The sequence below is a fragment of the Amblyomma americanum genome, chromosome 9 (genome assembly GCF_052857255.1).
Source record: "Amblyomma americanum isolate KBUSLIRL-KWMA chromosome 9, ASM5285725v1, whole genome shotgun sequence".
In the NCBI taxonomy this organism is placed as follows: Eukaryota; Metazoa; Arthropoda; class Arachnida; order Ixodida; family Ixodidae; genus Amblyomma; species Amblyomma americanum.
The window spans coordinates 28,956,953-28,982,585 of NC_135505.1; the positions used below are offsets into that span (position 1 = coordinate 28,956,953).

The 25,633-nt window shown below is 48.4% G+C and overlaps 1 protein-coding gene across 3 annotated transcripts in view; it reads right to left on the reverse strand.

Moving 5' to 3' along the window:
- LOC144104126 (carbohydrate sulfotransferase 14-like) overlaps positions 1–25,633 on the reverse strand; it is a 42,045-nt gene that overhangs the window by 4,833 nt on the left and 11,579 nt on the right. For 2 of the 3 annotated variants that reach the window (XM_077636952.1, XM_077636954.1), the window contains 2 exons: positions 17,213–17,407; positions 14,883–15,535 (listed from right to left, as the gene is read on the reverse strand). In XM_077636952.1, coding sequence (XP_077493078.1) covers positions 14,883–15,535; positions 17,213–17,407 — 848 coding nt within the window. Of the gene's footprint in view, positions 1–14,882; positions 15,536–17,212; positions 17,493–25,633 lie in introns of all 3 variants that reach the window. The other variant, XM_077636953.1, reaches the window with a different exon arrangement.

Sequence of the window (25,633 nt, forward strand, 5' to 3'; positions counted from 1 at the left end):
GTGGAATAGATTTCGAAGCCACAGAGTGGCCCCGCTACATAGTCGACTTCCCTAGTCCGGGACACCGCATCACAAGGCCCCGTCTTGCACCCGTTTCCCCGGAGCCCTTTGGAACTCAGGCGAGGTGCAGTTGAGGACGGCAGCCCCAATGCCTCTCGGGAAGGGATAGGGGAAGGGGGAGGTGGGGATTTTGAGTACATTCCCACACAATGTGGAAGATATCACACGTCCCTCCACAGTGCGGGTATCGCCCATGGGTGTTAGGATCGTAATGTTTCATGATTGCTGGACAGTAGAGTACCTTACTGCAGGCACCTTAAAATTCGCTCCTCCGTCTTACTCAGCCCCTTTGCAGGGGCTGGGAAAAGGCGGCGGTTGTCGTTATAATGTGTTATGATTTCCCTGAACCGCAGCAGCGCTTGTTTGTCTCCGAACCAGAAGAGCGGGCAGGAGGAGCCCGGTGAATAATCGCTCGGGCAGCCGCGTCAGCAGCCTCATTACCTCGTGAGCCCTGGTGGACAGGAGCCCAAATGATTCTTTTCGGTGTTCGGTCAGTGGCAGTTTGTCTTAGAATACAAGCGGCTAAGGGGGAGATCTCCTCTGCCAAGTAATGATCGCATGCTCTTAGGGAGTCCGTAATGAGGATTCTCTAATTGGTGTGGGCGGCAGCAAGCGCTATCGCTACTTCCTCGGCTCGCATTGAATTATGGGCTCGGAAGGAGAGTCCATCAACGTGCCTATCCTGGTGAACGACAGCGGCCGTGTAAGATCCCGTGGGCGATGGCCGTCCTACGTCTACATAGTATACACCGGGTCGGGAGCCGTGTTGTCTCTCAAGGGCCCGGGTCCGCGCTTGTCGTCTAGCTGTTTTGGTGCATGTTTTCGTGCAGAATATGGCGCCACAGTTCTGGGATACGCTCCGCTTCCTCTGGAGTGCAATCATGTTGGATGTGCAAGCGGTTCAGCAGGCGGCGCCCGGCGGCCGTCCGCATGAGCCGCGTGTATTGATTGGTTCACGAGGTGGGCCTCCCGCAGCTCCTGGTAGAATTTTAGCACCACCACTGCCTTGAGATCTGCGTTAGAGGTAGCCACCGGGAGATCCAGGGCTCGATTAGTTGCCTTGCGGATGATGGCGTCCATTCGCGCGTCGTCTTGCTTAGTAGTGCGAAGGTATTGCACGACATATACGCTAGTCACGAAGGCATAAACGAGCCGAAGTGCGAACCTGACCCGAAGACCACCCTGCTTGTTGGAAACGCGGTGGATCATGCGCCCTACCTGTTATTCTACTGTCTTGGGTTTCGCAATATTGGAGTCCGGTCTGAGTCTGTAGTGAATGAACACGCCCAGGTTACCGAGCTCCTCACCTCTCTAATAGGACCACCTGACAGAGAGATGTGTATTGCTGTCCTATCCTTTGGGTTCGCTCTGACGTGCAGAAGCTGATTTTGCTGGAGCACATTGGAGCTCACAATCAATAGTATACGCATCGAATATGGAAACGGCCTGCTGAAGGTGGTCCTCCATGTCCCCAAGGCTCCCCTCGGTGGTCCTTATTGTAAAGTCGTCTGCATATAACACGTGTTGAAAGCCTTCCACCCGGGCCAGTTGGCTTCGGATGGGCGTCATAGGTATGTTGTACAGGAGCGGTGATAACACCCCTCCCTTAGGGGTACTCAATGTTTCCATCATGTAAGGGCTATATCCCTCGTCTTCAATTCGAAGAGAGGCCTGGCGATTAGTCAGGAAATCTCTTACATACCAACAGGCCCTAGCGCCACAATCGGTAGAACTCAAGTTGGCCAAGATGCTACCGTGTTTAACATTGTTGAAAGCACACATATCAAGCGCGGGGATGGCTTTGTCATTGTGTTGCATAATTGTGGGTGGTATTACATCCCTGTGCAGCTGTACGAGTACGTCTTGTGCAGACATGTGGGGCGAAACCCGAACATGGTGACTGCAAAGAGGTCCTTGATGTACAGGTATGGAGAGAGGCGATCCCGTACCATCGCCTCCATAAGCTTGCCCGCACACGAGGTCAGGGATATGAGCCTCAGGTTGTCCGTATTCACGACCTTACTTGTTTTGGTGATCAACGTCACCAGGGACGTTTTTCATTCGGGAGGGAGTGGATACCACGCCCCAGATCTGGTTCATGTATTTTAATAAATGGAGATAGGCTGAGTCCGGTGGGTTCGCCAACAGGTTCACTGTTATGCAGTCCCGTCCCGGAGCCGTACTCCGGCGTATTTTTGCTAAGGCCGCCTTCAGGTCATGCGACACAATAGGGGCGTCTAAATCTTGATTTGGCTTGCCGGAGTACGCATACTCAGGCCTAGCCGGGTCCTCCGTACGACAGAGATATCTGTCGCACAGAGTGTCCGCAAGTTGCGCCGTCGTACCTTCGTACCAATGCAGAGCCCGCCGGAGTTGCTTTTGCGTCTCCCCTCTCGTTTGGGGGGAGTCGATGAGATTGCGAAAGAGGCGCCATGTCCCCTTCAAGCTAATCTGATGAGCTGTGGCGTCGCTGGGTGCTATCCACTTTGAATCAGAGAGCATGCTGCAGAACTACCCGCCTCGGTGGCCCAGTAGCTAGGGATCTCGACTACTGCTCTGGAGTAACCGGGTTCGAATTCGACCACGGCGGCAGCGTTTCGATGGAAACGAAACGCAAAGGCGCCCGTGTTCTCTGCGATGTCATTGCACGCAAAAAAAATACCCAGGTGGTCGAGATTATTTCGGAGCTCTCCGCTACGGCACCTTTTTCTTTCTTTCTTCTCTTAGCCCCTCCTTTATCCCTCCCTTACGACGTGGCTGTGGTGTACGCCGAGATATGAGACAGATACTGCGGCATTTCCTTTCCCCAAAAACCAATTTTTTTGCCGAGCCTCCGGCGAAGCCCTCCGCCACGGCACCTGTCTCTCGCCGCGGTGGATCAGTGGTTAGCCTTTGACTACTGAGCCGAAGTTTCCAGATTCGAACCCGGACGTAGCGGCCAGCGTGTGATGAATGCGAAACGCAAATTCACCCGTGTGCTGTGTGAAGTTAGGGCGCGTTGAAGATCCCCAGGTGGACGAATTTATTCTGAAGCCCTCCACTATGGCCCCTCTTTCTCTCTTCTTTCACTCGCACCTTCTTTCACTTACGGCGCGCTTCGGGTGTCCACTGAGATCTGAGACAATTATTGCAGCATTTTCTTTCCTCAAAAACCACTTTCTCAATTTTACCCCTTCTTCTATTTCTTCTTTCACTCTGCGTATTTTGAAAGCTTGTTGGCTGGCTCGAACTGACGTTGTCAGCACAGCAATCGCGTGTTGTTCACCATGTATCCGCTTTCGCAACGTTGTTATTATAAGTTGGCTTTTTTTATGGCGTTTAATATCCCAAAGCAACTAAGGCTTTGAAGGATGCCGTGGTGGAGGGCTGCGGAAATTTGCGGGACCTAGGGCTCTTTTGCTGCACTGACATCGATCAGTAAACGGGATCTATCATTTATCCAGCATAGAAATGCGACCACCACGGCCGGCATCCGAGCACGTTACCCACTGAGCCACCGTTGAGGCTCGTTATTAGACGTAATATTAAACTCGTGCGTAGTCAGCAAAGCAAACTTCGGAGATAACAAGGACGGGCACTCGGAATAAACAGTAAACAGTATTTCCTCACACTTTTTTAAGCAACAGCTCCTGCATGTAGCGGTTCTATAGAGGTAAACGCCGAGGCTTTCAAAGCCCACCGCTCTGTTGAGGGCGCCTGCAAATGATGGTGTTTGGTATATTTGCAGCGTAGTACCGTTGGGCTCCACCGGCACAGTGGCTCAGTGATTTCGGGGCTTGGCTACTGAGCTGGAGTACGTGGGTTCGGACCTTAAAGCGGCGGCGGCGTTTTCATGAAGGTGAACAGCGCCCTTGTCCTTTTACTTTTTTCACGCGGCAGGGCAGAGCGAACGGTATAAGTGAGCCGCCGGTGAGTTTGAAGAAAAGGAACGGCGCAGTAATTTTCTCAATTATCAGTGAACAGCCCAAGCCGAGTGGCGTTACGCCTTGCCAGTAACGCTTCGTAACGTGTTACAGCTGCCGTTGTACCCCCTAAATGGCTTATGCGAAGGCAATATAGCTTTCCCTGTAAAATTAAAAAGTTAATGTCCCCGCATTTACCGGCTCCGGTCCTGAAAATTAGCACAAGTTTATGCTTCTAGATTCTCAGCCTTTGAATCCACACAATAAAGGCAGGTGGCTCTGCAAATGAACGGGCTGCTTCTCATTTGTTAGAAGCGGCAAATTCCAATTTGTTAGGAGGGCTCACAAGCGACGAACTTTTGTCGCTACGAATTTGTCACTGTGCCTTCTAAATAATGAGATTGCCTTTCGGATGGCCGGATAAAGTGGTCTACTTCGGCAAATGCTTTCAATTAGCGCCATTGAGGGAATCCAGTCAAGCCTGCTTATAATGGCAGCAGTTATACCGATTTCTTCCTTATTGCGAACGACAGTGGCTCAATACGCATTAAGGAATTGGCAGTTTGTCTTAGTCACAGCGAAAACGAAAAATTTCCCAACCACTCGGGTATAGCGAACGAGAGGTGCCGCATAATCCACCCCGAAGTCTCAAAACCCACGCTTCGCGTAAGCGTAGAGACAGACGATCATCTCTCAGCCTCCGCAACGCTGCCAGGAAAGAAAATGGTCACCAAAATGTAAAAAAGGCATTGTAGCTCTAGAAAACCACCGGCTAAGCGCGCACCGATGGCATATAAGGTCAATCGTTGGATACGCGTCTGCTGGCTTGGAAAAGTATCTAACTAAAAGAAGCGCGCTGGGCGCGAGACAGAGGCAGCATCGGTCGCTAAGTACTGCACAATCGTGGATCGACCAATTGGAGCGATTTGGGAAGTTTGAATGTGTTGGTGGAACAGGCGGTCTTCAGCTGGATATTTTAGATGGTCATGTGTAGTCATTCCAGCTTGTTATTATGCTCATACATATTTCATGCCTTGTTCTGTGAGTAGCACTTCACTGGCTTTTATGTATAAATATGATGTTTTTCTGTACACATATTTTTTCCTTGTTAGCTTTTCCTGGATATAATAACGCATTTAATTGATGGTGATAACGTACTGGTGTATAAAGGTGGTGTTTTCCGAAAAACTCGGTAGTAGGCGCTCTCTCTGTCTCTGTGTCTTCCTGTCTTTGTTCCTTTACCATGCTGTAATGAAGCCATTGTACGCAAAGTACGCGCTTTCTCCTAACGTCAGAAATATTATCAAGCAGGCCTATCTGGCACCAGCCGACGTGAATGCTCCGACTGCGATTAGTTACATGGCGTCCCTAAAGCAAAATCTTGGCAGCAAGCATTTGATGAGAGAGAACATGACAGCGCTCGATTGCTTGGAAAGCCCCCGATACAGCCTGCTTCCACATAACGCCCTTCGGAAGATATATACCTCACTTTTGCAGTACTAAGTAGTTTTACTCTATTATGACAAGCCTGCATACAATGCGCATTGGATGCAATGAACACAATCCGCGTAACCATCGGCTTCCTTAGAAATGTGCTCGACTCTACATGCACTTGCGTACCTGAGCTTGAGAAGAGGATGTATCTTAACATCCCAGTCTCTTTGAGTCTGTTGCAGCTGTATCACGAAGTAAAAGTATTTTATGTCCATCGAGGATATTGACGTTTTTGCTCACCTCATTCAAAACAATGACCTTCCGAGAAAAAGCGCTTCGTAAAACCGGTTACTGCTTGCGTTCAACGATGACACTTCCACAAAATCCTACTAAATCCTCGTGATTCACAGCGAACCTTGCCGCTAAATATTTCATATTGAAGGCGTATGGCAGTGATAAATCACGGCCTGAGCATAAAGTAACCTATTATACAGCAGCATCGAAGGTACATGTATCTCCGATATTTTTCTTTGATACATTTTGTGTACCTTTATTAGGTAGGTATCACTCACCAGAAGGAAATGAAGGTATCTGAGTATCGGTATCCAAAATAAGTTTAAGTGTATTGTGTATTGTGTATTTAAGTGTACATTTTAAGTGCATTGTGTATTTTAATGACACCCGATACTCAAAAAAAACAAGTGTGCCGCTGATTTAGCAGCTGCTGTAAGTAAGACTTTGGACCGGCAGTGCTCTCTAAACCGGTGGGGTACTGAAGGAAAACAAGATATAGGAAGAGACACTGGCAATTTCATTGGTCCTGTCAGGCGCCTGCATTCCTACGATCGTTGACTCAGAGGCGGATAAAATATATACTGCTCTTCTGCACACTCGGCGAAAGAAGGGACAAGGAGACAGGCTCACCATTAGCAAACCTTGAAAGTTTAGAATACTGCACAAAGGTAGATAGGCTGAAGTTTCTATACCTTTTAATTCGTGGCCACTTGAATATCAGCACACCACCATATTTTACAATACACCCTAATGAGACATCAAGACGTCGCCATTCCTTGTACATTCCTGTGCCGAGTTCTTATAATGATTGTTTTAAGTACAGCTTTTTTCGTCGTGCTATTGAAGAATGGGACATGCTGCCTGATTCCGTTGTAATTATTAACTCCCTCGATGCCTTTCTAGAATGCCTGAAATTTTGCCAGGACCGCAGTACACAAATGTAATAGTTCTGCCTCAGCACATGCGTTTTCTTTACTGTTTCATTTTCTTAATGTCTTTTGTGTCGATGTCGTAGTTGTTGAATATACCTTGTTTTGAATATGTATTTATTAGATTTTCCACTCCTGTAATAGCCTGAGAAAGGCTGACAGTATCAATGAATGAATGAATGAATGAATGAATGAATGAATGAATGAATGAATGAATGAATGAATGAATGAATGAATGAATGAATGAATGAATGATAGAAAGAATGCTTCTAAACGACTACTTCAAGTTGCGCTGGTTGGCTACAGAAATGGAAGCCTTTCGCCTTTATACTGCGGAGTTTACAGAGCATTTGTTGTTCACTTTGTAAGCACGATAAAAGTGACGCACACCTCCACGCACGGATCAAATGGGTCATGAGCGCCGGTAGCGTGAAATGCATCAGCTAATGTATTCCTTCCATTTTCAGGAGCAACGCTAGAACAAGCCGTAGTTCTCAAGACCCGCTAGTGGACTGTGAGTTCCTTAACTAATCGCATAGATCCCAGAGTGGGCGTGTCTATGCTTCTCTCTTATCTATCGATAATAATTCGGAGGAAACTTAATCTCCGCCTTAAGCGTAGAACGCGCTAGCGTCAATTGCTCCCTTAAGCGAATTGGGGTCCTCTTTGCATATCACTTCGCAGACACGGACACTTCTTTATTATATTTCATTTGTTTTGTAATATAGCATGCCAGCGCAGGCCAAGTGCAGGAAAACGCCGAAGAGGAGAAAGACTGCTGTGGCCGATGCGCGAGCCCTGCATGCTGAACCACCTTTCGAACTTCTAAGCGTTCTTGTTTGCAGCAATTCACCGCCTGTGCCTTGGCCACTCCCCCGTAGTGGGTATGTGCCATCTTTGTTTGAGGCCAAGCAACCAACTTTTTAACTAACTCGACATTGCACTGGCGCCGCCTTGTGCGGTGCCTTGCCGCCGCCTTCTGGTCTACGCCCAGAACTCCCTAGCCGCCTTACATCTAGTTAATTGAGTGACTGGATCCCCATCTTGTAACTTCGTAGCGAATCCTTGCCGGCGGCAGCCGCAATGCCCGACATATGCAGCCAGACCTCAACCATCCTTCCCGTTGCCATCATCTGTTTCGGTACCTCTCGGCAACGCGACCCCCATCTCTTCCACGGCCACGCCGATGAAGACGCCGACAACTGGCTCTCCACGTATGACCGCGTGAGTCGCTATATTAACTGGGACGACACCGTTAAACTGTCGACTGTCATCTTCAACCTGGCGGATGTTGCCAATCAGTGGTTCTGAAACCAAGAAGCGGTCCTTCCGACTTGGTCGGCGATAAAAGTCTGCCCTTACGGACGCATTCGGCCGGTCTGCCGTTCGCAAGCTTTGCTCCGAACGACGGTACCGGCAATCCTGCGAGACATTCACTCGCTACATCGAGGACGATGTGGGCCTTTGCAACCGCCTCAACCCGTTGATGTACAATGCAGAGAAAACTCACCAGACCATGAAGCGCTTCGATGATGATGCTTTCCAGATGCTACTGGCGAAAATTGCTCAGACCGTTGCCGAGGAGATCGAACTTTGCCTCAGCCATGACGAACTGCGTCGGCAACGCGCTTCCACCTGCAGTCCTTCGAACCCTGGGGAGACCCTCGCTGGTTTGTCGCTTGGTCGCCTCGAACAGCCGTCATTGCTTACTGAACAGAAGGATTTCATTCGTGAAAAGGTTCCCGGGAGACTGTCCCTCTTGCCTTCCATCTCCAAGCGCTCGTTGCGCTCCCGTTCGATTTCCGTCAATCCGCCGAGTCATCCAAGAGCAGATTACTGAGGCGATTGTTCCTACTTCACCTGTCACCCAGGCGAGTGCGCCGCTCACGTACGCAGAAGCCCTGGTACAACCGCGGCCCCCTCCCGTTCCCGCTGCCAACCTTTCTTTGAACTCCTGTTCCTCTCGTTCCCCAGCTTTCGCTGCACTGTCGCCGCCACCTCCTCGACAGGTGCCTCAGCCTCGCTGTCCCGCTGTTGACCCGTGGAGCACATCGGATAACCGCCCTATCTGCTACGGTCCGCCAAAACACGTGGGCCGGCTCTGCTGCCAGCGGCTGTCGATACCTTATATTCGGGAGCCGTCACAACCATATGGCTACGATGCGCCAGTGCCAGCTTTTTCTGACCCTCCTCCGGCGTTTCCCGTTTCGGATCGTGAGTCTTACGCCCCCCACCGGTCACCTTCGCCTTGTAATTGTAGCACACTCTAATAGAAATATTGAAAGTAATGGTTTATTATTTTGATATGTAGCAATTTTTTTCTTTTAAAGTGTTTCCAGCGACCGCATCGAAATGTTATGACTGTAATAGTACACCAAAGGGAAACGCTTTTGACGAAAGTGAAAACGGGAATAGAAAAAGAAATACAAACCTGCCGTCGGGTGATATGCAGATATATTGATTGTTTCAGAGAAATCTTACATTATATGGAAAAATTGCGTTCAAAAATGGTTGCCTGCTAAAAAATGTTTTTGTCCAGAATTGCTCGGTGTGACTTTCTACCTTGATCCGTCGACCCCCGCCAGGTGCTGAGGAAAACAGAGCCGCAGTGCCGGAGGCAAGCACTGCACTTTCGTCGAAATTTACAAGTCCTCTTTTCTTGCCAACGTTCTGCCTGTACTTGTCGAATATATCGTCATTTCCAGGCTCGTTGACACCGGATCTCTTGTGTCGGTTCTAAGCGAAGTCTTCTGTCGCCAGCTTCACAAGGTCACTACTGCCATCTCCAACCCTCCCTTCGCGCCGTAGCTTCCCACCGCATTCGCCTAATTGCTGCGTGCACTCTGCGAGCCACTATAGAGGGCGTTTTCTACGTTATTGGGTTGATTGTTGTTCCGCACTGTACACATGAGGTCAATTTAGGCTGACTTTCGTTCCACGCACAAGGCCGTGATAGACTGTGCCAGTACTGCTACCGCTCATTCACCGCTAAGTCACCCACCCTCTTGCGACGTCCCCGCGCACTCCGTCAAACTGATCGTCACTGCCAACACCAAAATTCCTTCGTTGTCATCCGTCGTTGTGCCTCTATGATCTCCTTCTACCCCTGATGGCACCTTTCGTTTCATTTCGACGTAACCTGCAATGCATCGCAATAGCCTGCTTCTTCCGTCCGCAGTATTGACGATCCTTAGTGGCTCTAGAGCGATTTACGTGCCCAACCTGTTTTCCTGTCTATTTTTTTTACTCCGTGTTGCATGCTTTTTCCACATTGAGGCCTTATATCCCGCCTCTCTTTATCCTCTTCCCCACGACACACATCCGCTTCATGCCGACGCCATTAACCCTACTTCGCCTACCCCTGCCCCTGACTACCTTGCCCGGTGTTCGACCGCCATGGACTGAAAGCTTTCACCTGCCCAACGTAATCAGGTCGTCACCCTGCTTCACTGTTTCCTTGCGTCACTTGACTTCCCAAGCATGACCTTGTGCCGCACGTCTGCCGTCGTCCACCAAGTTGACAACGGTATGAATGCCCCAGTGCGCCAGCGCCAATATCGCATATCGTCTGCAGAGTGCCAAGTGATCAACACCCCATTCCCGACATACTTGATTGTGGTCATGCTCACAGCCCATGGGTCTCCTCTGTGATCCTTGTCAAGAAGAAAGATGGCTTCATCAGCTTTTGCTTCAACTAGCGAAGGCATCTACCCACTTCCCCGTATTGATGACGCTTTAGACTGCCTGCATGAAGCCGAATTCTTCCCATCCTTGGACTTACGATCAGGCTACTGGCTGGTCCCGATGGCGGGAATTTAGAGCGCATAAACTGCCTTCGTCACCCCAGACGGCTCATATGAATTCAACGTCCTGCCGTGTGGGTTACGCAGAGCGCCGGCGACATTCGAGCGAGCGATGGACACTATGTTAAGCGGATTCAAGTGGCTCTCTTGCCTTTTTTACCTTGATTAAATTATCGTGTTCTCTTCAGACTTTCCTACCAATCTCCATCGCCTAGAACGCGTACTTAATTGTCTGTCTGCTGCTGGACTTCAAATAAATTTGAAGTGCTGCTTCGCCGCTAGGAATATTCATATATTTGGCCATGTATTCTCAGAGGCTGGTGTTCTTCCCGATCCCACAAAAGTTCGTGCCATTGCTGATTTCCCCAAAGCATCGAATCTTGGAGAACCGCGAATATTTATTAGTTTATGGTGGTATTTTTGGCGCTTTATTCGAATCTTTGCTTCAATAATGGCCCCGTTAACACTCCTCTTCGCAACCACCAGCGACAATCTCTTGACGTGGACATCAGCTTGCGATGAATCCTTAACCACCCAACGCCGCCTTCTCGCCTCACTCCCGATTCTACGACATTTTGACCCTAGTGCACCAACTTAAATTCACATTGACGCCAGCGGAGTGGGTCTTGGCGCAATGCTCGCCCAGCAGAAACCAGCTATTGGTGAATACTTGGTGGCTTACGCGAGTCGCACCCTGCCAAATGCTTAGTCTAACTATCCGCTGACAGTAAAAGAATGCTTTGCCATCACCTGGGTGATTTTACAATTTCGACCTTACGTGTATGGCCGCCCGTTTGACATCGTCGCGGATCATCACGCGGTCTGTTGGCTATCTTTACTGAAGGATCCGTCTGGACATCCCGCTCGCTGGGCCGTCCGCATGCAGGAATACGACATTCATGTCGTTTACCGCTCCGACAGCAACATTCCATTGCTGACGCCCTTTCCCGTTACCCAATTCTGAGTGACCTGTCTCCTCCATCCCTCACCACTTACGATTACTGGTCCCTTGACATCTCGGACATGCCGTCCGAACAGCGAAAAGGCCCTTGTATTGTCTCCCTTACTGCTTTGCTGTCTCTTTCCCACCTTTCTGTTTCTCGGGCTATCTGACGCCAAGCTCGCTTCTTCGCCGTTCGCAATGATCTGCTCTAGCGCAGTAACTACCTCTCTAAGGGGCGCAAATGGCTTCTGGTTATTCCCGGCAACCTGCGCTCTGACATCTACGCCGGTTTCCACGCTTATCTCTAGTGTGCTCATACCGGTGTGCTGAAAACATATGCACGCTTGTGTCGGCGGTAGTACTTGCGAGGCATGTACCGCTTTGTTCGACAATATGTGCTTTCTTGCCCAGCTTGCGAACGCCGGAAGACACCGCCTCGCCTTCCCACCTCACCCACGCAACCACTCACCTGTCCTGCTCGGCCATTCTACCGCGTTGGGAACGAGCTTAATGGCCCGATTCCACCGACTCGCTTTGGCCATCGTGATATCGTTGCCATCGGCCACCTCGTCCATTATGCGGTAACTGCGCCGTTGGTATCTGCCTCCTCGAGTGGTGTTGCACCATTCAGCCTTTATCCCCTCATCCTTCGACATGGCGCACCCAGAGGACTTCTTAGTGACCGCGGCCGCGTTTTCCTTTAGAAGTCGTCGAGGCAGTACCAAAGGAATGTCAAATTATTAATCGCACTACCTCTGCTTACCATCCCCATAAAAACGGCTTACTTGAGCGTTTCAATCGCAGTCTCAAGACATGCTCACTAAGTATGTTTACCGCCACCATTCTATTTTCGACAAAATCCTTCCTTTTGTTACATAAGCGTACAACACCGCTGTGCAAGCTACCAATGGGTTCTCGCCTTTTTTTCTTCTCCACGGTCGGAATCCTATGTGCACCAGTCTCCCTTATCGCCCTGACGCTTCCTAGTCTATGCCACTTTCTCAGGCTGCTCAGTACGCCAAAAAGTGCCGCCAGCATTCCCGTGAATTGACCACAGAAACACAGCAACGCCAGCAACTCCGCCGCGGTAGCTTCCGTTCGGCGCCTTCCTAGCCTCCCGACTCGCTCGGCTGGCTCTGGGCCCCTTCCTCCACATCCGGCCTCTGCACGAAACTTTTAATCCCGCTATAACAATCCCTACCGCGTCATTGAGCAAACTTCGCCTGTCAACTAACTCGTCGAGCCGCTTGCCACCTCATCGGATCTGCGTCGTCGTGGCCGTCAAATAGTCCACGCCAACCCACTAAAGGCTTACTGCGACCCCCAGGTTGTCTGCTCGTATTCAGTCGACAGGATGGCCCCTTCTTTCCTGTCGGGTGAATCTACTATAGACGGCCATCGCGGGCCCAGTGCAGGCAACCGCCGAAGAGGAGAAATACGGTTGTGGCTACTGCGCGAGACGTGCACGCTGAACCGCCTTTTTGAATTAACTCGACGTCGCGCTGACGCTGCCTTGATCGCTACCTTGCCGCTGGCTTCTGGTCTTCGCCCAGAACTCCCTAGCCCCCTTGCAGCTTGTTTATTTCAATGCTTTTAATTTTTATTTCTCACAAGGCCTCCTCCCTTTAACCAAATAGAACGAGCGTTTAAGAATCCATGTCATGATGGACAGAGACTGCAGCGAAGAAATTGTTCTCTTGTCTCGAAATCTAAGACAACTCAAAATTATGGAGAGCACTGAGGACTGCATACGTGTTTTGAATGCAAAAGCGTTGTCTAACCGTGGCCTGCGTTGCAAGGTTCAATAAAAATTCCTACGTTTCTAATGACCCATCTACACATTAGCATTCAGTAATAAGGGAACGCATACACTGGGTTTACCTTTATTCGTAAGAAGTGACGCGGTTTTGTGGCATAAATCGAAGACGCCGTAGATCAGTTGCCACTTTGAAAGACATCTGGGCCGGAATGCCTTTCTGGAAAATCTCGCAAGGCCTTTAGGCCCCTCTTGATTCCATTTTTCATAAACTTGTCACTCTTAGTCTGAATATTGGTGTTCTGCCACAAACGTTATTTAACTGTCATTGTATTCATACCCAACAGCACTGATAAAAATATTGCAATATGTTGAGCGCTATAGGCCCATTATGCTACCTAATGTAAACTCTAAGATTTTTGCAAAACTCATGGCGAATTGGCAACAATTCGCAATGTCAATTATCATTGGACCTCATCCGACATGCGGTTTGAGGTGCCGTTCCCTTCAGATCGATCAGCACATTGCCCCAACAGTGCTAGAGTTTTCCAACAACTCACAGGGACAACTGCCAATTCTCCAAATTCACCTCGCGAAGGTCTTTGATCTTTCATGAAACAATTTTATGTTGTCAATTTTAGAACGCTTTAATGTCGGTCCAGTTGTCTACGAAGGAACACGCTTTTGCTATATTAATCGCTCTACCCGCTTGACTGTCAATGGTTCTGTTTCAAAACCCGTGTCTAACTTTTAGTCTGTCATTCAGGGGTGTCCATTATTGCCACTTCTCTTCACAATCTAATTAGAGGTATGTATCAGCATTCTGCAGAGTACTCCCATTCGAGGATTCTGTATCATAGAGTGGGTTAAAAGTAATCGCTTATGCAGATGACCTGGTTTTTTTTTTTCTGTGCAGACAAGCCTAGCGATAAAAAGAAGTTTTTCGCTTAACTGAGCAGTTTGGGACAGTTTTGAGTGCCTCGATGGTTCCTATTTATTGGTCCCTATTTTAATGAACGTGGCAGTTTCAGGGCTGCAATCGTATCAGGGCCGCCTGGGCTTCATGCATGTACCTCTCGCGAAGCGGCTGATGTCCAAAGTCGCGCTGGCGGCTTTTTTAATAGCTGCGGGTGCAACTGCGCAGGCCCGGAAGATGCTGCTCCTTTGTAGTTGTCCTCTGTTGTTCTATTGCGCAGTACATATTCGCCTTTCGCTAACTTCGTCGCCATCAAACAACAGGGCGAAGTTTTCGCGCGGCCTCAGACGCGATGCACGGGCTATCTGCACGTGACCACGGAGCAGTAGAGATCACTTGTCTACGTAGCAGTGGTTGTTCTGAGCATGCAGCGGAATCTGCATTGTCACTACGAAAGCTACTACTACGTGGACGCCGCTTCGCGTTCGGTTTCACAACTAGCGCTCTGAAAGTTTTCGTTTCCTTCCTCCGAGCTCAAGTACTTCCACAGGTACTAAGCCCTCATTAGAAACTTAGAAACATGAAAACTAAATATAATAGGCGAATATGAGACAAGTTGATCAAGCTTGAAGGCCTTTCATATTCTGCTGTCATCATAAGAACCAATCTCGCTCAAATGCGTTAATTACACTCTATTTAAACTTAAAATAAAAACCCGCTCCAAAATACTAATTTTAAAATTGTAGGTGAACAGGAAAATCTTTCATTGCACGCGGGTTTTTAACAGGGCTGATCAGCATGTAAACGCTAGTATATTTTTCCCGGGCGGGTAAGGAACGAGTTACCTCATGGTGCAGGGCTGGCATCGAGGCGTGTAGGGTGCCCAGTGAGGGTCCCAGGAAGTCACCGGCTCTTTCAATATGTTCTCTACAAACTCTGCGAACGTGAATGTTCCGTTTGGCCCGCTGCCTACGAATCCTCTTTTGTACATCCTCTTGGCTCCCCAGACGTACGGACGGGTAGTTCTCACTTTATTCAAATACGCCGAGACTAGTCTTTCGAACGGATGCCGTACTATGATCACCTTAGTGAAGCTGGACCCAAGCTTGTCTCTCCAGTAGGCCCCGGGAAGGACGGCGCGATGTTTCCTCCGGAATACCGAGAAAATGTCGTCCGCGGTGTCACTCGAACTCAGGGTCTTGTCAGCTTTCAAGACGAGTGCCTTGAGACTGGACGTGGCTGCCTTCGGCACCGAACAAAACGCGAAGTGATGCGACATCACCACGTAGAGGGCACACGTCGTCCACGAGCACTTAGGTTCCTGGGTGACCCCTTGGCTGCCTCCAGTGTGACGTGAACGAAGCGTTCCACCGTATTTTTTGCAGCCTGAGTCCATTCTGGCCAGTCTTGACGCCAGATCGTCCACAATGTTTTCGGGACGGGCCGCCACACTGTGGGTGAAGCGGTCGCTCGAAGCGCTGCAGTTGCACGGCGAAAGCTGCAGCATGTATAAAAACATATTTTTGTGTGGGAATCAAAATACCTTGGTTCCATAAATTATAGCAGATGTGGTATTCCCAAGGCATACCAGCATATAATATCCCATCCCTTCTTAGTTCATGACACGGAGAGAGTTTTACAGACCAAAGAAATGATTCCAGAAGTTTTTCGAATCCCTGAAGCCTGCTCATTAAGAAATGCATTTTTTCGGCACCTTGCGCGACATTTAACTCCTTTTGGCGAACACTGTGCACAGAGTACTGAAATTCTATTCGCGCTTATCTCGTCTTAAGAGCTGAGACGGGCCCCCAAATTGTCGCACAAGCCTCGGAGTGGTCGCGTTCAAGTCTGCGGTCTATATAGAACCGAGTTATCAGTCGTAACTTGCATCAAGCATCGGTAAGGAGTCGAACTGTACACCAGCAAATACATGGGCGTCTATGGGAGCCACTCTGCGTTGCCAGTCGGGGTCCTTTTTGGTGGCATGTTCGGGCCCGGAGGCGCGCATGGCGCCATTGCCGGTATAATGCTATCACGCTGTCCACACGTAATTTAAATAAGTGTTGATTGCCTTTCTGCTAGAAGTTAACATGAACGAATGGACGAAAAGGGACAGTTTTCACTGTCCTCGGAAACGTAATTTCGAGCACAAGGTTGTTCCACGGCAGCTTCAAGTGTGCTGCAAATACGCTGACGCGGACTACAAATTTGTTAGAGTTGAAGTATACTACGCACGAGTTAATTCGTATTTACGAAAGTACACTTAAAATGCATTGCCAGCAAGTCATTTCCCAAGACGCGATTTCGAGCATAAAATGTTCAACGGCAGCTTGAAGTGTGCTCCAAATGCGTTTACGCGGAGAGCTCATTCGTCAGAATTGAAGTGTACTTTGGACGAATTAATGTCGTATTTGCGAAAGTACACTTTCACTACATTGCCAACATGCAAGGACCACTTCGCAAAACGCGATTTTGAGCGCTAGAATATTCTACGGCAGCTAAAAGTGTGCTTCAAATATGTTTAAAAGGACTGCTCGTTTGTTAAAACTGAAGTATACTTGAGACGAATTAATTTAATATTTACAAAAGTACGCTTTTAATACATTGACAAGATGCTAAAACCGCATAGATATTTTTTACACGTTTTTCAACTGTGCTCGAAACACGCTTTAAGTGACATATACATAGGATGCATTAACTTAATATTTCTAAAGTACACTTTTAATATTTTGACAAGATGCTAAAACCGCATTCATATTTTTTCACATGTTTGAAACGTGCTCGAAATATGATTTAAGTGACGTGTACTTCGAAAGCATTAATTTCTTATTTACCAAAGTACACTTATAAAATACTGACAGGATGCTAAAATCGCATTCATATATTTAAGGTATTTTAAATGTGCTCGAAGCATGTCTTAAGTGTCGTTTTTTTGGAAAATTTTAAGAATATATTTCGAATACCAAGCATAAAATTTCAGGAACCTATTTCCGGCATATTTTTAGTGCATTCATGAATACAAAATATGTTTAAAATTCATTATAAATATCCTGAAGTATATTGTGAAAGTATATGTTTTGGCTAAGGGACAGGTCTGTGCTTTCCGGCAATTACACTATAAATGTGCTTAAATGAAATACCGCCCACTGGCCCAGTGGCATACACATTTACGCACCTGCGGGTAGAAGCGAGAGTGGGTGAGAATACCGATGTAAGGGAACACACCAGCAGCCACGACCAAAGAGAGACCGAGGGCTTTTGTGGACGCTTTTGCCATTGCCGGAACACGAGTTCGTCGGAAAAGGCTGCGGCCCCAGCAAGCCCAGGACATGTCAGCGAAGACCGCAGCCGCCGTGTTTCTTGCCCAGTTCTGTGTGTTAGATGAAATACGCGCGCTTCGTGCTTCTTTCCTAAGTCGTCGCTTTTGTCCCCGCTTCGCTCGCTCAAGCAGCCACCTGGATACGACACGCAGCATTCCGAATGAAAAGAGGTCTTTTTTACTCACTTGGAGGAAATTTTTCTAAAATTTTTAAGAGCGTTGGACAATAAAATTATCCACGTATAAAAATCTTAACTAAAGAAATTTTACAGGACAATGTCCATATATGAACAAAGCACCGCGTAGCATTTTAAGATCTACGTGTAAAAAATGTGCCAAAGTGAGTGGCTTCTTAAGGCAACAACTAACTCCAGCTGGAGAACAAAGCGCAAGTAAAAATAAACGGAGGCAAAGATAAAGCGCGTCCGAAAAAAAGTTTTGGCTGATAGCTAGCGATGCAAGGTTGTGCGTTTTTGGCAGTGAATAGCCATCCCAATATTCGCTTAACTAGCTCGCAGATTTTTCTCCGACAGAAGGACCCCCCTTACTGCTTTCAGCAAAATCAATCATTTTAAACTAGACAGGAGGGTCTTCCTTCCTCCAGACAAAACATTTGATAAGGAGCAGGAGGCCACCTGGAGGCGACTCTAGAAGCGATCCATAATGTCTCCTTAATTGCTATCAAAAATCTATCCCGGTGATTACGGCCCGGAATGTACACTATGTGGCGAAAAAGCCACTTACGATCGCGTATTGTAGGACTATATAGAGGAACCGCTACCGGAATCTCTAATACAAGTTCCTACTCTCGAGAAATCAGAGGCAGTGATGGTGAGCTAACACCTGGGTGTCCAAACCCGGGCCATTGAATGGCCTGCTCAGGTCGCTGTCAGTCGTGAACTGATGGCCACCTTGTACGGAGCATCTGCATTTTGCGTTCTGCCGGAATAAATGCTTTGCAATCCAATCTCTGGCTGCGATACTAGTAGTTTGTATAGTTTATTTCTTGATAGTTCATTATATCCGTTCATAATGATAAACAGTCGGTCTATTATTAAGCTCCCCGAATCACTTGAGCTTGTATCGCTCTATCAAAACATTGCGTTAGACGAGTTAGCGACGATTCATACTGCTAACAGAAAGAAAAAAAATACGAACTAAAGGAAAGAAATACACACGAGAAGCGCAGAATATTTTCGGCCCATTTGCCAATGCTCTTCAGTATAAGTATTTAACACCTTAGCTGCCCACCTGTTATTGTCGAATTTCCACAGGCATTCATGTTATATATTTTTTGCTCTGATCTTCCCGTGCTTCGAACAATGCTCAGCCTATATCGCGCTCTTCTGCCTCGTTTGTTGCTTTGCCGTGGGCACCTAGTGCTACTCTGTAAGCCATGCGACGGTTCACCTGCGCCACCGTTCGCCATAGCTGCGCACAGATGTAAAGTCCTCTGATAGCGCAAGTGCCACGCAGAACATGATCGTAAAGTGAGGGAGTTAGCTGTGTGAGAACCATATGCTTCCCAATGCATCGAGACTGCCAGTACTGAGGCCGTCGTTAGGCTAAAAGCTAATCCCCAAATAAAGATAGACAGGGCATCTAACAACATGCATATAGAGAAAACCAACAGTGACATGTGTGCGTGTGCGTGCGTGCGCGTGTGTGCGCAGGTGTGCGTGTGTGTGTGCGTGTCTGTGCGTGACAAAAAGTGCAGAGCCTGACCTTCTTCTTTCCTTTGATGCAGCAAGGAAGAGAGTGGGTCTGAGCAGCTTAGTATCTTGTACATCCTCAAAAGAGGATTTGCTGTGTATTGCCCCGCCGCGGTGGCTCAGTGGTTAGGGCGCTCGACTACTGATCCGGAGTTCCCGGGTTCGAACCCGACCGCGGCGGCTGCGTTTTTATGGAGGAAAAACGCTAAGGCGCCCGTGTGCTGTGCGATGTCAGTGCACGTTAAAGATCCCCAGGTGGTCGAAATTATTCCGGAGCCCTCCCCTACGGCACCTCTTCTTCCTTTCTTCTTTCACTCCCTCCTTTATCCCTTCCCTTACGGCGCGGTTCAGGTGTCCAATGATATATGAGACAGATATTGCGCCATTTCCTTTCCCTCAAAAACCAATTAAAAAAAAGTGTAGTACTGAGCCCCTTCATCTAGGGGCCACAATTTAGGAGTGTAGTAATTGCAGGAAGAGTAGCCAAATGCCCCTCTCCAAGAAACCAGGATCTACTTCTTCGGTTTTGCTCACGATTATGTTTTAACGACTTTAAATATTCTGGCTAAATTATCGCAGCCGCTTTGTCTACTCTGTAACCTGTTCTTCATGAAGCCCATACTATAAACGCCTTTTTAAATAGGAATAATTTATTCCAAACTTTAGAGTGGTCATTCTATAATAAACATTTAGTACCGCTCATCGTAGGACCTCTTGCATGAATAATAATAAATATGATAGAACGAGGCGTAGTGTAGAAGTCCTGCTTTCACGTTACGATCCTTCCGTTCCTCTCAATGTGCGATATCATGAATAATCTTAAGCTTGGTTTTATTTTATATCTGGTCGAGCGTCACTTCTTTTATCTTATTCTCTACTGTAGACTTTTCGTGATATTCGCTGATTTTCAGTCAAAACATAAAAGCAAATTGAAGCTTAGCATTTTTCCCTAATAATTATAGAAGGATTATCTTTGAAAAAAGTGGACATGGGATGTAATAGACGCGGTAGAAAATGGTTACACAAAGTTTTATTTATTTATTTCTGAAGTTAAGCCCTCTGGATTTATTTGCAGAGCACTCACATCGCTCAGCACACAAATGTGTTAGCATTCGCCTCTGCGGAATGCGGCCACGAATGGGGACTCGATACCGCAACCAGGAGCTGAGGAGCGAGACGCCAAAGCCAGTACTGCCTCCAGGGTGCATAGCTGCAAAATTCAGTCAATCTTTTCCAAGCACGGCTTCGAGAATTCAAGCGAGCGATATTCCCTACGCGAGCAGTTTAGAGCGACCGTCGTTTTCTACCCAAGGCAGCGCTCCGAATTCAGTATCTCGAGCTTAAAGTGAGGCGTAATAACCTGACATGCACAGGTGTGCTTTAGTTCCCCGGTGCATTCACTGGTGCATGAATGGAAAATTTCACGTCAGGACGAAATTATGACAACAGAAAAATATGGCATTGATGTTTTCTCGGCATGGAGTGTTTAGGTTTTATATCACTCGCATTGAAAGAGTTTGGCATTTACTAGCGATAAACTGCTCCACTTTTTCAGCTTCGGTGAGGATTTTATTTTATCTAGCGGCTGCGATTCGTGCAGGTTAAAAAATGAAAGACGAAGATGTATGCGACATCGCATGAAATCCAGAAAACTTGGAGTGATATTACTGTTTCAATTTGGCAGCCATTATATTCGCGCATAAATGGAAGACCTAAAACTACAAATATTCTCGCCTCATGACAAGTGTCTGAACTCTGAAACTCAAAACTATAAAAGTGTACTTGATGGTTCAGGAATCGGTCGTCAGAAATAAGCCTCGAAAGAGCCGTATATGACCTCAAATCACAAAAGCGAACAATTTCGCGGCTGTGCGCATGCCATTCCCACACCGATCGCCCTTTGTTCCTGCCTTTTATTGCGATATCATTAGAAGAGCCCTGTCCGGCAGCTTCTGCGGTGTCTGTGTACTCTCCACCTGTTAGGTGTTATTCAGGCCTATTTACCTCTCTGTCTGCCACCTGTCCACCGCCCCCACTCCTCCTGATCCTCCACCCTCCTCTTCTCCAGTTGTAACAGAAAGTAGGGAGACGAAGAATAACTCGCCAAAAATTATCTACGATCAATTCGGTGAGCCCTGTCCGGCAGCGTCCACTGCTTCTGTGTAAAGTGTCCACTTGTTAGGTGTTGTTTAGGCGGATTTGCCGCTCCGCCTGCCACCTGTCTACCATCCTCACTCCACCTGCTCCTCCACCCTCCTATTCTCCAGTTGTTAGGAAGAGTAGGGAGACCCAAGACGAAGAGTACCTCGCCAAAAATTAGGGACGATCATTAGGAGAGCCCTCTCCGCCAGCTTCCGCGGCGTCACTTTAAATTCTCCACACATTATGTATTTTTAGGAGGACTTGCCTCTCCACCTGCCACCTGTCAACCGCCCCCACTCCACCTGCTCCTCTACCCTCCTCATCTCCATTTGTAAGGGAGAGTAGGGAGACGCCAGACGAAGAATAACTCGCCAAAAATTAGGGACGATCAATTATTAGAGGCATGTCCGGCAGCGTACGCGGCGCCTGTTTAATCTCTCCGCCTGTTCAGCGTTGTTTAGGCGGATTTTCTTCTCTACATGCCACCTGTTCGCCACCCCACTCCACCTGCTCCTCTACCCTCCTCTTCTCCAGTTGTAAGGGAGAGTAGGGAGATGCCAGACGAAGAATAACTCGCAAAAATTTAGGGACGATCAATGAGGAGATTCCTGTCCGACAGCATCCGCGGCATCTGTGCAAAGGCTCCACATGTTAGGTGTTGTTTAGGCGGACTTGCCTCTCCACCTGCCATCTGTCCACCGCCCCCACTCCACCTGCTCCTCCACCCTCCTATTCTCTAGTTTGAGGGAAAGCAGGGAGACGCAAGACGAACAATACCTCGAAAAAATTAGGGACGATCAATTAGGAGAGCCCTGACCGCCAGAGTCCGCGGTGTCTGTGTAAAGGTTCCACCTGATAGGCGTTGTTTAGGAGGACTTGCCTCTCCACCTGCCACCTATAAACGCCCGCACTCCACCTGCTCCTCAACCCTCCTACTCTCCAGTGGTAAGGAACAGTAGGGAGACGCAAAACGAAAACTACCTCGCCAAAATTTAAGGACGATGAATTAGGAGAGCCCTCTACGGCAGCGACCGTGGCGTCTGTTTAAATTCTCCACATGTTATGTATTTTTAGGCGGATTTGCCTCTCCACCTGCCACCTGTCAACCGCCCCCACTCCATTTGCTCTCTACCCTCCTCTTCTCCCGTTGTAAGGGAAAGTAGGGAGACGCCAGACGAAGAATAACTCGCCAAAAGTTAGGGACGATAAAATAGGAGAGCCCTGTCCGACAGCGTCCGCGGCATCTGTGCAAAGGCTCCACCTGTTAGGTGTTGTTTAGGCGTATTTTCCTCTCCACATGCCACCTGTTCACCACCCCCAATCCACCTGCTACGCCACCCTCCTCTTCTCCAGTTGTAATGGAGAGTAGGGAGATGCAAAACGAATAACTCGCCAAAAGTTAGGGACGCTCAATTAGGAGAGCCCTGTCAGACAGCGTCCGCTGCGTCTGCGCAGTCTCCACCTGCTAGGCGTTGTTTAGGCAGATTTTCCTCTCCACCTGCCACCTGTCAACCGCTCCCACTCCACCTGCTCCTCTACCCTCTACTTCGGTTGTAAGGGAGAGTAAAGAGACACCAAACGAATAATAACTCGCCAAATGTTAGGGACGATCAATTAGGAGAGCTCTGTCCGGCAGCGTCCGCCGCGTCTGTGTAAAATCTCCACCTTTTATGTGTTGTTTAGGCGGATTTTCCTCTCCGCCTGCCACCTGTCCACAGCCCCAACTCCACCTGCTCCTCCACCCTCCTATTCTCCAGTTGTATGGGAGAGTAGGGAGACGCAAGACGAAGAATCTTCGCCAAAAATTAGAGACGATCAATTAGAAGAGCCCTCTCCGGAAGCGTCCGCGGCGTCTGTGTGGTCTCCACCTGTTAGGTATCGTTTGGGCGCATTTGCCTCTCCACCTGCTACCTGTCATTCGCCTCCACTCCACGCGCTCCTCTACCTTTTTCTCATCTAGTTATAAGGAAGAGTATGGAGACAAAAGACGAAGAATAACTCGCCAAAAATTAGGGACGATCAATTCGGAAAGCCCTGTCCTGCAGCGACCGTGGCATCTGTGTAAAGTCTCCACTTGTTAGGTATTGTTTAGGTGGATTTGCTTCTGCACCTGCCATCTGTCCACCGCCCCCACTCCACCTGCTCCTCCATCCTCTTCAGTTGTAATGGATATTTGGGAGACGCATGAAGAAAGAATAACTCGCAAAGAATGAGGGACGATATATTAGCAGAGCCCTGGTCGTTAGCGTCCGCGCCGTCTGTGTAAGGTCTCCACCTGTTAGGTGTTATTTAGGCGGATTTGCATCTCCACCTGCCACCTGTCAATTGCCTCCACTCCACCTGCTCCCCTACCCTACTCTTCTTCAGTTGTTAGGGAGAGTATTGAGACGCAAGACGAAGAATAACTCGCAAAACTTAGGGAAGATCAATTAGGAGAGCCATGTCCGGGAGCGTCCGCGGCGTCTGTGTAAAGTCTCCACCTCTTAGATGCTGTTTACGTAGATTTGCCGCTCCATCTGGTACCTGTCCACCCCCCACACTCCACCTGCTTCCCTACGCTCAACTTCTCCAGGGTTAAGTGAGAGTAGGGGGACGCCAGACAAAGAACTCTCCAAAAATTAGGGATAATCAATTATGAGAGCACTGTCCGCCAGCGCCCGCGGCGTCTATGTAAGGTCTCCACCTGTTAGGTGTTTAGGCGGATTTGCCTCTTCACCTTCCACCTGTCAACCGCCCCACTCCACCTGCTCTTCTACTCTCCTCTTCTCCCGTTGTAAGGGAGAGTAGGGAGACGCCAGACGAAGAATAACTCGCCAAAAATTAGGGACGATCAATTAAGAGTGGCCTGTCCGGAAGCGTACGCGGCGTCTCTTTAAAGTCTCCACCTGTTATGTGTTGTTTAGGCGGATTTGCCTCTCCACCTGCCACCTGTCAACCGCCCCCACTCTAGCTGCTCCTCTACCCTCTACTTCTGTTTTAAGGAAGAGTAGGGAGACGCCAGGCGAAGAATAACTCGCCATATGTTAGGGACTATCAATTAGGAGAGCCCTATCCGACAGCGGCCGCGGCGTCTGTGTAAAGTGTCCACCTGTTAGGTGTTGTTTAGGTGGATTTGCCTCTCCACCTGCCACCTGTCAACCGCCCAAACTCCCTCTGCTCCTCTACCCTCCACTTCTCCACTTGTAAGGGAGAGTAGAGAGACGCCAGACGAAGAATAACACGCCAAACTTAGGGACGATCAATTAAGAGAGGCCTGTTCGGCAGCGTACGCGGCGTCTGCTTAAATTCTCCACCTGTATTCTTTAGCGGATTTTCCTCTCCACCTGCCACCTGTCAACCGCCCCCACTCCACCTGCACCTCTACCCTCCACTTCTGTTATACGGGAGAGTAGGAAGACGCCAGACGAAGAATAACGCGCCAAAAGTTAGGGACGATCAGTTAGGAGAGCACTGTCCGACAGCGTCCGCGTCGTCTGTGTAGCCTCCACCTGTTAGTTGTTTAATAAGCGGATTTGCCTTTCCACCTGCCACCTGTCAACCGCCCCCACTCCACCTGCTCCTCTACCCTCCTCTTCTCCAGTTGTAGGTGAGAGCAGGGAAACGCCGGACGAAGAATAACGACAAAAAATTAGGGACTGCCAATATGACTGATGCGGAGGAAATGGGATATAGACTTATTTCACTTGGCAGTCATTTTCAGTTCTTATCCTATTATTATTCTGAGTTCATGGTCCAATTCTCATTAGATATTGCAATTTTCTTCGAAAATAGTCTATGCGACTAGGCAAAATGTGGTAAATTCAAAGATTGCAGCCACTCCTCATACTAGTACCAGCGGTACTATTTTGCTCTTGCCGAGCAATGCTAGGAGGAGCAGTTCCCGCAAGCTTCATGTTTGCATAGACAATTCTTCGGGAGAGTGCCTGCTTTGAACATAGGCCTACTCTTATGTCAATCATTTTCTTCTGAGTCACATTTTCCTCGCTGAGTTATTATTCTCGCGGCATCTGTCTCTTTTTCTCACAGGTGAATTTCACCCTTTCTTCTTCTCCAACTGTCGGAAAGAAGAGGGAGATGCCGCAGAAAGAATAACTCAGCGAGAAAAATGTGACTCAGAAGAATATGATTCAGATAACAGCAGGCCTGCGTACAAATTTCTCTAAACACCAACGAGCAGGTGGAGGCTTCACATAGACGCCCACGCCACCGGACAGTTTTCGCCTTTATGGCACTCCTATGCCACTGTATAAAAATGAAAATGGCTACGGTGGAAACGATTTAACCCCTATTGTAGAGCTGTGTGCAAACTATACAGCACAAATATACGTGCAAAAATGAGGCTACTGAGAGCTATGCCTTCTCACATTGTTCGAGAAGAGGTACCTGGGTCTCACAAGCCCCACCGGCGGCTGCGTTTAAATCA